The sequence below is a fragment of the Conger conger genome, chromosome 9, assembly GCF_963514075.1.
Source record: "Conger conger chromosome 9, fConCon1.1, whole genome shotgun sequence".
Classification (NCBI taxonomy): domain Eukaryota; kingdom Metazoa; phylum Chordata; class Actinopteri; order Anguilliformes; family Congridae; genus Conger; species Conger conger.
In genome coordinates this window covers 49967072-49979820 of record NC_083768.1, presented here as the reverse complement: position 1 = coordinate 49979820, position 12749 = coordinate 49967072, and the positions used below count along the sequence as shown (strand labels likewise).

Here is a 12749-nt window from a genome sequence, read left to right as displayed (position 1 = left end):
TCAAGCCTGGGAAGGCCATGGCCTCTTGAAGGTAATAGATTAAGACCAGAGAAACATGTAACATGAATTGGGAGAGGAACCAAAAAATGATGAGTAACAGATACCAACATTACAAACAGCTAGACTGTTGCTCGCAAAAAGTAAAACAACCTGGAAACATGATTGTATTCAATAAATGTTGTCTACTTCTCAGTTAATCTTCTTCACTCCTTCAATGCTGTCAAATCTGAGCCAAGCGGCTTTTCTAAAAGAGGCAATTTGACGTTGGCGCAAGCCCAGTGGAGAATCTTAAAAATACATTACAGCGCTGAAAATTGGTTACAGCCTCAATCCTCTTGGCATTATGACTAGGAAACAAAATACACACAGGGGGCATGGTCTCCTGTTGTCTCTCTTGACCGTTGTTCAAACCTCATTTGCGGTCCTTTCTCTGGTTTTTCTCCTATGGGCCCTGCCTCTGCGATTGTGTCCACATACTGAAACTCCTAGGTCTGCTCCCTAGCTCCTCTTCTGCACACCCTTCCTCTCTTCTCTTCTGGCTGGTGCTGATATTGTCCTGGATACACACCCTCCAATCAATCTCTACCACCCCCGCCTCTTTCCATGACAGCAGCAGGCAAAGACAGACTCCACCCTTCCATCTGGATCCAAAGCACATCCATCTCCTCTCCTTTCAGTGGCTCTGAGAAGTCCCGCATCAACTAGCGGCATTAACTGAACTGAGATCAGTTTGAGTTCCACAAATTCTTAATTTCCCCAGCCAGCAGAACCCCGCAGAAGCTACACCCCACCTATGCACCATGCAGCAAATTTTACTCAGCCCCGTTGCCACAACAAGCGAGAACGTGGCTGTAGAACAGGAAGTATGTTACTCGATTTACTCATAGCTGCAGACATGTATTGTAATCCATTCTCAATGAATGCTGCATACTCCATCTCACTGCATTGTGCTTGAACTTGGATCATCTGCATATGTATGGTACCACAGAGAAATCTTCAATTCCATACTGGGTAACTGTCACAAATAGCCATTGAACACATGAATGTAGTTGAGTAACTGAAAACAAGTAAGGGAAAGAAGGAGCTCCTTTGCATATGCTAATTGAAAATAAGGTTATTTTGAATATAGTCATTCTTTACATGTAAAATTCAGCAGGGTGCAGAGTATGATGCGAGTCACAGGCAAACCTAGTGTACCACTCCTCATAGCTTTCAGAGTAGGTGGACAAGGGGGGAGCAAGGGAATGAGCCTGATTTCTTTGAAACTTAAAATAACACGATGTGTCCTTTACAGTGCCGTGCGGCACAGATTTTACCATTCCCTGCTCCCCAACCGATGCGTACATGCTAGCCGCTACCCCAGAGGAACCGCCGTTTGCCCACGTTTGCTTTCATTGTTAAATGAGAAGAACCTCAAACCCAGCACTGGTTTTCAAAATTGGATTCTACAAAACAGCCCCAAAGCAAGTACATTGACACGGACCAGCCAGATTGCACTTTCCTTCCAAGTAACCACAAACATGGAAGCCATTTTGAGGAGAATTCCATGATTTTAAGAACGCATAACATGTGTTCAAGCCCAACTGGCTATTTTCCCCAAGGTTTTAAAAAAAAGCTATCACATCCCATCACTGTCAATCATGTCTTAAGTCCTTCCCCCATGTGATTGCTGATCTTGATTTGGTCTTGTTTGCTTGCCGATTTCTACCCTATCCTACACTACACAGTTTTGCAGTGGAATTACAATGATTATGATTGTCATAAATTGTTTGTGGTATGTTAAAACTGCTGTTCAGATACATGGGTTTGGATGTGTTAAGTTTTTTACAGAGATTTTGGGAATTGTATTGGACATTAGTGGCCACAAATACCTTGCTGCTTCAAAACAGCCAAACCAATCCCAGAATGCACACAGATGATTTCAGACACAATTTCAAGCATCTATCTGAACTAGCTACAATTGTTATTGAGCACTTCGCATGATTAACAGCCATCTTACTCTATTCGAATCAAGAACAACTGCAGACTCCATACTCAAATTGTATCCATGTGAGAGATAAAACCGCAATGACTAAATAATGTCAATGAATAGAATTATAAGCACAAGTATACTTGATGTTGCTTCTGAGCACTGGAGCATTCTGTAAAACACCAGGCGTGTTTGAGGTCATGTGCAATTTACAAATATGCTTGACTTGATTTCAAATTGGCAGCATCTCCCATATGGCGATGAGGGAAAAAAAGCATAAAAAACAGATAAGCTTAAATTCGCAAACATAAAATTGCAGCTGTACCATTACATGCGATCCCTCCACAGCTGCGAATTACTGTGTGGACAATTTAATACAGCCAAGGAGGAAACGGCTGATTAAGATCATATCGGCCCTGCCAAACAAGAGCGCGTGCGCACGTTCCCGAAAATGCGACTTCAGCGGGGGAAGCGGCTCGTTGCTAACGCGTCTCCCGTTCTTACGCGTCGAGTGGGACGGCGGCGAAAGAATCCTTTGGAGAGTCAGACGTCGCCTACGAGTACGCCACATTTTGGAAACGAGACGTTTTTGGAAGGGCACTATTTCATTAAAGTGTCCAGAAAGCACAGAGAGGCAGTAATTTGTCCAGTCACTGGGGGAACATTAAAACCAGATCCAAAAATTCTTCACAGTGATGGAAAAAGTGAAAAACAACACTTTCCCCAAAACGTTATTACATTTTGTGAATGGTATGGGGGTAATGGCAAGCACATGTGAATATCTGGGACTCCAAGCAGTAGTCAAGGCTAACTTAATAGCAAGAACAGAGCTGGAGACTGTGTCAAATAAAGAATACTTGTTGCTGAAGTACTGTACAAAAAAGCAGATGTTGATGAAGAGACACAAGAGCAGATGGAAAAGTCATTACTGGCACACACACAAACCATCTTAAAACATTTCTAGCCTTATAAGGCAGAGCAGATTTATTCTCTGCCATTTTACTGCTGTGTAAAAGACATTGTATGTTTTGCATATGGTCTTATTATTACATTTGCTGAATCCATCACAAATTTCTTGAAATAGCAAAAGACAGAGAGGTGTCAGGCATTCCACTTAGGCAAGCAGACAGACTATTAAATTATTTGTTTATTTATTAATTTCATGAATCATGAAATAAGGTCACAGACAGTAACCGTGTGGATCAGATTCAGATCATTTTAATAACTATAATGCATTCAGAGAGGTAGCAGCATTCATGTGTTGAAATTACTGACCACGGAGACTTTCACACTGTTACCCACCACGCAATGAGGAACATTTACAGCTTTAATGTGGCCAACAATATGAGTAGTACAACAAACACCTGTGCACTTCTGTTGTTGGTGATTTTCATGAACAGGTCTCCTTGTTAATCCAGTTAAGTCTTTTCATTAGGTGGCAAGTCACAATGAATTCTGGAGAAAACTTCTCCAGTGGAATTGTCTCTAAATAGGATTAGCTAAAGCAGTGGTCTCCAACCCAGGTCCTGGAGATCTACAGGGTCAGCTGGTTTTTGTTGTTAACTCTGCACTTAGAGCAGTTGATTAACTCACACTTAACTCACCTCGCCTGGTTACCTGGGTCTCAACAGGGTGATGATTTTAAGGAGAAAACAAAAACCAGCAGACCCAGTAGCTCTCCAGGACCAGGCTTGGAGACCACTGAGCTAAGGAGATCTAGATTAGGATCATTGTTCAGACCTTGAAAGAGGGCGCCTCTCAGGCTACAGCTGGCAGGTTAGCAGACCCTAGTCGCAGATGCAGGTCTATATTTGACTGCGCTGTACCATCAGCCAAGTTATAGAGTCCGAATCACGGACCCCAGACAGCTGTTTTACACTGAAAAAGTTAACAATGCTCTAATCCGCTCCCTTGATTGAACTGGCATGGAATCCTCCTCAAGCCTTCTGTCCCTTCCTGCTTGCACTATTGTTTTGTAATTATTCAACCCAGGACACATAAACTAGCACACGCTGGGATCACTCATAATAACTTCCAATATAGCGCCATTTATATGCATAGCGGATCCCTTATCCAGAGTCAATTACATTTTATTTCAGTTAATTCAGCCAGTACTACTTTTTTCTGAATCGACATCGAGGAAGCAGCATGCCTAAGGCCAAAATAGCTACTGTGTGTCCCATAAAGAATCGAATACCATGTTCCTTGTATTTACAAATAGTACAGAACATTCTGGAAAGATGCTCATCACTAGGCAGGCTCTAGAGTTTAAAAAGCTGTAAAACACTATTGCAAATTATGGAAACATTACAGGAAGAAGACTCGTATGCCTTCTGTCCTTGATGCTACAGATATGTCCTTAATACTAGTATGCCACAAAAAACAATGTATTTTTACCATTTTGTAGTGTGTGAAATCAGTGGTTATTGAAACTGATAATCCTACTGTATAATAAACTACAAAAACTCACAACATTTATTTTAATTTGTAGCTTGTTAAGGGAACACAGCTGTTATAAATGTAATAAAGTGTTTTGTGTCTACATTCTGTTCTTCATGTGTACTCTCATGAACTGATCTAGCAGGAAGTCACAGAAATGTTCTGAATTAGTATTTTATTTTGTAATAACTTTGAATGGGTTTTCTTCTTTCAACAAAAAAAACACTAACATAGGATAACAATAAAACCAATTCAAAAGTATTCCTTAGACAACAGACTGATACCTGGTTGAATTTCATTCAAGTATTTCAATAATCATAATAGATTCAACAGCATTTTAGCAAATCAGTTCCCACCCCAGCTCAGCACCTATCTGTCTCTGTACCACTTTTCCACATCTTAAAAATCATCTCTCCTCTAAATAATTGACACTGGGCATTTACCTTGGGAGCACCTGCTGGCAGTTCAGAAACACCACCATCTTCTCCCAAGCCACACCGCATTCCCATTGTCCGACCAGTTTCTCTAACACGGGCAGACAGTAGCAGGAAACTGCACTGCACCAGGTCGCAATTTACTCTATTTCACAATGCAGCTCAAATGAATTATCAAGGCCATCCTAAGTACAACACTGTTTAAAATCAACACAGAACATTTCTACGGGGTCCCTAACTTGGAGCATACACCTTACAATTTATATCTGCCCAAACTCTGAATGCTCGATGGCATCTCTGCAAAAATAAAGAAATAAATAAATAAACACACTTTTTTCTTTATTATTGCACCCATGCTCACAAACACACATACAGAAACATTCAGGTATATTTTATTCCCAATTTGGAAGATGGCTGATGTGGTGCTCGCAGTGTGTAACACCCCAGAGCTGCCAGCTCATATGTGCAATATTCTCCCAAGCAATAATTGACTGAGCATATCAATATGTGCAGTCCAAACAAAGGGGCCTATTGTCTCTGCCTATTGATCCGTGCATCTCGGAGGAGGCACCACCAAGGGTTCGGAGCGAATCTTAATCGCACATTTCTCTCCTTTCTCTTCTGCTGTGACATTGCTGGAGTTGATACCCTTTCTTAGGAATAAATTTACAGCTCAATAAATCAAAATTAATGAGGGCGCTCTCAATCTCATTAATGAACTCTGCTTATTAGTACAGGATCGCGTACAAGCCGCAGAAACGTGCGCTAAAAGTATATGTCTTGAAGCACGCGCAATAAGAACCTAGCCCAGAAAGAGAGGAAAAAATGTCAATTCTTCTTTCCCAACATCTGATCAATAATAGACTCTGAAAGCTGCCATGGCACTGAACTGCTACTAGTATAATATTCTGTTTATCAATGAACGCAATTAAAACGTGAAAGCACTGATGAATCCCCATACCCTGGAGGGCAAAAGCATCTCAGCGTTCTCGGCTTGGAAAGGATCCATGTCCCACACTGTCCATTAGAAAATAAAGGCTGTTTTATTGATGGATTTTATAGATTCACAGTAAACGCCCAAGCCTACCCTTCAACAACAGTAACCTCATAAAAGAACACCTAATCAAGGTATTACACAGCTCATATTCCGCATCAATCAAGTGTTTATGGGAATAAGTCCATAAATAATCTGTGTCGTCTATGATTCTTAGTGTTAAAGCTACTCTAAACAAAAACCCAAGTACAGACAGAAGGTAACCGCAGAAACCCGCTACCTATATACTGAACAGCTGATTGGAGGTACTAACATAGGCCCTCTTCGACTGTGTCACGCACACACCCTGCCTACTCCCCCCACCGCACCCCCGCCCCACCCCCAACTCCCACAAAACCCCCGCGCCCACACCCTCCACCCCCTCCTAACACCTTCACCACCCTGAATCTCTTACCCTTTTACAGCTAATCTTTAAATGTAAATTCTGTGACAGAAAAATAGAGGAGACGCAAGATAACAGGTTACATCTTCACTCCGCCGCTGTTATCGAGTCCCGCATCACTGAAAAGCACCTATTCAATAAGATTACCTTCTGGCCGAGTGCACGGCGACACACAACGGCTTTGTATTCATTAAACACACATCCCCGGCTTATCTGAAATAAAAAAGGAGACTTGTCAGGATGGTACATTGTGTGTGTGTCTGAGGAGGAAGGCAATGTGCATTAGGGCGATTACAATATCAGCTCTGTCCAGATGGAGGCAGGAAAATAAACAGTGAGAGAGAGCGCGCGTGTGTGTGCGCGCGTGCGTGTGTGTGTGTGCCTGTGTGCGTGAGAAGGAGAGAAAGTGTGAGAAAGAGGGAGAAAATGAGAAAAAGGGAGAGATCAGCATAAAGGGAGAGGGAGTGGAGTTAATTGGCGACTCAATTTAGAATTAAAAGGAGACAGGGTAGGGTGTGAGGAGGACCAAACGGAAGGACTGCGGCAGAACTGCCAAACAGCAGGCAAATGAGACACCTGTCTGCTGGACCACAAGGCTGCATGGCGAGCATGGTCCACACCCCCCCTCCGCCCCCCCATCTCCCAGGAACAACAGAGTCAGGTGCAGCAAACTGGGACGTCAAGGCAACGGCCAATCAGAGGTGGCAATCAAGGGAGAAAAAAAAACCCTTCAACCTCATCCAGAAATCATGTCGCATCATCATTACAAGCTCATCACAAGTGCCTTTCTAAGACTATACATAATTAATGTCGCATTTAAGTCCCACTTCATGTGCTTGGAAACTGCAAAATAATACAGAAGAAGCTTAGGAAAGGCGTGATTTTGTTTGTCCTTTTGGTGAATATCACAGTCACCGCCTGGTTCTGCTGAACCCAGTTATTGTAGGGAAAAAAAAGGTATTCGTTCAGCTTGTCTGGTGATTCACAGCCTCCAGATAAACCAGCCTAATAAATCATGCTAGTAGCTCTTAAATATTTTCCTTCAAATTATATTGGCCCTTGTAAAATGTCCAGCCCCACAATACAATAAAAAGCCACTGATCTTCTCCACTGCATTATGCTTTCACGAGCAGTGAAATTCAATAACCGCTCAACTGCATTCCGCTTACTGATAAATCTGTAGCTATCAATGCCTTCTATCGATTTTTAAGCATGCATTCTGCCAGATATCGGTCCTATCAATAATTCATTCTCCGCTCTCTATGGCAACTGATGCAGAAGCAAGTCCGCTCCGCTCACAAAGAAGTGGCTCTCCTCTCTCGAACACGGTTTCGACAATTCAGTGTGATTACCTGACACAATCTACAGAAAGGGATGCGCCTGTAATTGAATCTAAAGGAGACTCCGTGTGACACTTACATTTAAAGCAACATGGACCGAACCAAAACCTCCAGATATACTATCTGTCTGGTATCCGATATAGAAAAAGCACATATCTTTAATATATTCGGCCTTTTCGGTATAATGGAAATCTACCATCTTTACAGAAGAAATGTAGCACTGTTTTTTGAGGGCACATATGTACGTGGACATAATATAAATGCAGACGCACACACACACATGCAGCCATGCATGAATGCATAGACACCCTTTTCAGAAAGACAGAGAGGGGAACTCTATTTTGTCGCATGGGAAAGGTAGCATCTTCACAAACAATAGTTAGCACAATGAGTTAACAACACTTTGGCTTTCAGCCAAAAGCATGAATGATATCAACTCAAATATTCATAGTAAATATTGAAATGTAAATATTTTAAGATGACTGCTTGTGGTTGGTCTAACATATATATTCTTTGTTTTGATGTATAAGACCTTTACATTCATGATTATTAAAATAAAGCATATACTTCTGCATAGGATGGAACCCTGAGAGGAATAACTACTTCACCCAATTTCAGGGACAAAAATGATTAGCCTGTTTATCCATTAATATTTTTGACATTAAAATAAATAATAAATGTTAAAAAATTATTTCACTCAGAAAATGAGTGTGCATGCAAACACATGCATACATTCACCCACACACACACACACACACACAAACAAACACACACAGAACCTAGAATAGGTCTTGAATATTAAGTATGAAAATATATGTCATCATGGATTGTGAAAACTTGTCAGAAACGGTCTAAATATAGGTATCAAAAAAGTCAACAATTTTGGAATTTAAAAAAGCTCCATCATTTCATCAGTGAGAAAAGTACTCAGACTGTTCCCCTCTGACCCAAACACAGGTGTGAGGCCGACTGCCCGCTGTACAGCTGGTCACAGAGGATGCTGCTGTTTAAACAGTCCTGGCAGATAACACACACAGCACTTATCGCTTACAATTACCTCCAGCAACCCCGCTTTAATGTTTGCTTTAATTAAACTGCCGACTCTCTGTTAGCAGTGTCTATAGATTCTCCGGTTATAGGGGGAAAATGAGGAGGAAAAATAAAAAGATGGTAAATTAATGGGTCGCAGATTAGAGCGAGGATTCTAAAAGCACTTTCTTCCCCAGCAATTATGCTCCCACGGCAGGGTGGACACGGAAGTGCACTAAGTAAGCAAATAAATAAATAAATAAAACATTTGTCAGTCTCTCTGGAAATTTCTTCCTAGCATGACGTATACCACCTTAATTAAAGAAGCAATGCCTACTTTCCAAACTCTGAGATAGCTAGGCTAATATCTGCTGGCCGTTTACCAGACAGCACAACTGCACAAACAAAGCAATGTGGCCTCACAATGGACTTGCAGCGCAGTTCATGCTTCAAATGTAAGGATGGGGTGTATACTTTTTTTTTCCATACATTATCTGTCTACCCTTGAAAACAACTCACAAAATGTAGGAAACGGCCTGTTTCTAAAGGGTGTAGGAACTACACGTGTTTTAAAATACAACCGTTTTACCGCGTGCAAAGCACTGTTTACTTGGAATATGGAATGGCAAAACTTTCCCACGTGCTTTTTTTTTTTTGGTTTGATGAAACCCGTGAGAGCCATTATCTACAGTCAAACCCAGGCTGCCAATAATATTCTTTTTTTGGATAAAAGGACACGCTGAAGTCCACAGAGCTCTCGTTCCCAGAGGGAAAAGGGGAATTAAAAAATATAGTGAACGTTTCATAATTTCAGCGTTCCCCATCCCCTTCAAACTCCCATGCTCATCCCAAACATTACTTCTTCAACTTCACTCCTCAGTCACGCAGCCTAAAGTTTTCTCTCCCACAAAGTAACAGCGGGAGAGAAGAAATAAATATCAAGATGGATTGAAGAGATGCATTTGACAATTGTGGCTGGTTCGGGTTTTTCACATGCAAAAATCCCAGATGCCAACCACTGAGGAGCGCCCAACTTTAGGGATAGAGCGTTGTGCATAAGCCCCCAAACAATGAAATGGGTACACGGCTAGTCGCCTGTCAGCTGATGTTTATCGCTAATGGAAGGGAGAAAATCAGATCTGACAGGATCATCGCCTGGTGAGAGGGAGTGAACAGACTGGCTAATGATGAACTGCGCTTTGCATGCGTGTTAAGAGTGCTCTGTTACGGGCCACTTAAAACCGATTTTGTCCTGAATTGATACGTTTCTTGAATTCAGGTTGGCAGCTGACACGTATATTGTTAGTCAATACACACGCAACTTCAAACGCAACGGATTGTTATTCAAAGTAGTTAGTTGTTTGAAAGCCACATGGAATCTTGTACCAATATGGGGTGCTTTTGCCTTCACATTTTGTTTGATTATGTATCTTATAGCATGTCTGCCTATCTCTTAATTTTATAATCATATAGCATACGTTACCTTTGTCAAATGTAGAGGCAAGCTATTATTTTACAGTTGTTTTTTTAGGCCCAGCTTCTGCAGTTCATGAGATTCCACAAATGAATTCACACCCACATAACATATTTTATCCCTTCAAATGCACTGAAGCTTCCACCTGCATTATTATGATATACCAGATGCAACAAACTGAAATGATCAAAGCAGGACCTACGTTTGATTTACTGTATTGACAATTAATATGTACTTTCCCCAAAAAAACACGAACGGCTAAAGTTCAACACTTATTAGTAACAAGACATTGGTTTGCTTGGATTAGGAGCTTCTGGATTTTAGGAACCACCACCAATGTATTTAGGAAAACAAAGCCTAGAAATCCACCTCGGCGGTTCGCAGCCCGACGGAATTTTATGTGGCCCCTCAGATTTTTATGACTCTAATATTAATGCACAAAATCCGATGTCAAAAGTAATTTCCTCATTTACTGTAAGTGTAAAGCAGAATGTTATGAAACGCCTTCAACTTCAGATACCTTTCATCATCCCAATTTGCGATAATCGTTAACAAAAACCAAAACAATAAAAACACCAATTTAGGCCAAATAATAGGCTACCAACAAATACAAATATTCAAGACACTATGATATAGTCTATCGTTACAAGGTTCATGTGCGGGTGTGTTTATGTGTGTGTGCAGCATACTACTTTTCATGTGAAACCTTCGTAGGCTACTATGCGGGAATGTTACAGGATATTTCACTGGAATCGTTTCGTCTTTTTAAAGGATGTTAGGTTATAAAAACAAACATAAACAAGCATTTGATAATCGAACATTGCTCGACACATCCATGATTTCCCCCAAATTATAAACAATACTGTTGTACCATTACAATAACGTCTGTACGTCGGTTGTACTGCAAGGCATTTAAGAGGAAATAGAGTACGCTACTTACACTGAAAAGGGGCAGAAATTCCCACCATGCGTTACGTGGTTGTGAAGACAAAATTAATTTCCAGTCCCCGACTAAGATTGAGCCGTTAAAATGAGAAATGTTATTCAGACTTGTTTATTAGACGTCCAACACGTCGGGACTGTCAGAAAAAAAACTTCACCACACAAGAACAGCGGCGCACGGTTCCAATAAAGCTTCAGACAGTCTACAAAAAAGCGGCGAATAAAATTGAGATGCAGGCGCAGCACAGAATGATCCTATGGTACACAGCCTTTCCTCTCGCGGCACCAGAGAACTGAGTCTTCTTTTCGTGTATTAACACTTTTATAATTCGATGTCTTCTAGATGCAGCTTTACGTTGTATGACAATAAAACATGTTGCAAAAAACCCCGAACATTCACGTTTTCGAGCAACCACGATAAGCGCCTCTCACGACCGTCCGCTTTCTCTGGGTTTGGAGAGAACTGCTGTGGTATTCTGCCTCCAGACGGAACGGCTCAGCTTAGCCAGGTGCAGAGTAGGCGGGATCCAAACAGTAGGAGGTGACTGAGGTAGCCGGCATCTGTGTCATGAACAGGTTGAAAGGGTCAAGTATATGTGAACAATGGACAGGATTGGTTCCCTATGGACGACTGGTTGCTTTTTCAGGTACTAGATTTCTTCTTTGGGGTGTTTGCCAGTGAGCGTCTGCCTATGTTTGTGTGTGAACGACTGCGTGCGCGCCCTATCTGTTTTGCTCTTTCAGAAGTGCAGGCTACCCTGTTCTAACCCAAGGCAAGTACTTTCCCCAGACCATCTGGAACTCGTCTCAGCCCATCGAGCTATAGAGCGGCTAGCAGCCTTGATCACAGACCCGCTGCACGAATGTCCTCACAATTCGCAGTCAGTCAGAGCCAGAGTCTGAGCTACTTTTCCAAAAAATAATTCTCCTTATATCCAATACCAAGCTTTTTCCAAGTGGATTTTTAAAAAATATTAGATGTCTTGTCTGTTACTCTGAGGCACAGACACATTTGTTCAAGCAGTTTTCATTTTGGAAGGCAGATCTAGTCAAGTGGCAAAACAAGACAAGAGCTATTGTTTTCATCAGGGTTTACTGCAGCTGTATACAGGTTTAATGAATAAACCAAATATATTTTGAGTAAAATGAGGTGTCACATTTCTAATAGTATTTCTTCTAGCTCAAGAGAAACTTTCCATCATAATAAGCAAATTATTATTTAAGAGTCAAATATCCTGGTAAAAATAAACAGGAGCATCTCTGTGCCAGGCTGCTCTGGATTTAGGAGGAGATAGTTTTACAAGCCATTACCTTGTGGCAGCTATTGCTGCTGGTTGTCCCAGATGAGTCATATACAGGTGGAGGGGAAGGCATACAATATATTCTCACTTGGCTCAGATGTAAGCATCCAAGTTTCAGCCTTACAGTAGTATGCGTTCTAAGGCCAATCAGAAATGCTGTAATTTTGTACTTGAGGCAAATGTTTATTTAGGCATACAGTTAGTGTTCAAGGTTCCATGCTCATTTATGCAGCCTGGAATATTCTTCTTACAGTGACTGGGGATGTTCCTGTGGATGACAAGGGATGTTTCAGCAACATTGGCTCAGGCGGTAAGAGCAGTCGTCTGGCAGTCGGAGGGTTGCCGGTTTCATCTCACCCTGGGTGTGTCAAAGTGTCCCTGAGCA

The 12749-nt window shown here is 41.6% G+C and overlaps 1 protein-coding gene across 1 annotated transcript in view; it reads right to left on the bottom strand.

Annotated features, from left to right (window-relative positions):
• runx1t1 (RUNX1 partner transcriptional co-repressor 1) overlaps positions 1-11500 on the bottom strand; it is a 60563-nt gene extending 49063 nt beyond the window's left edge. The window contains exon 1 of the mRNA XM_061254341.1: positions 11062-11500. Coding sequence (XP_061110325.1) covers positions 11062-11089 — 28 coding nt within the window. The 5' untranslated portion in view covers positions 11090-11500. The remainder of the gene's footprint in view (positions 1-11061) is intronic.
• Positions 11501-12749: the final 1249 nt, after the last annotated feature.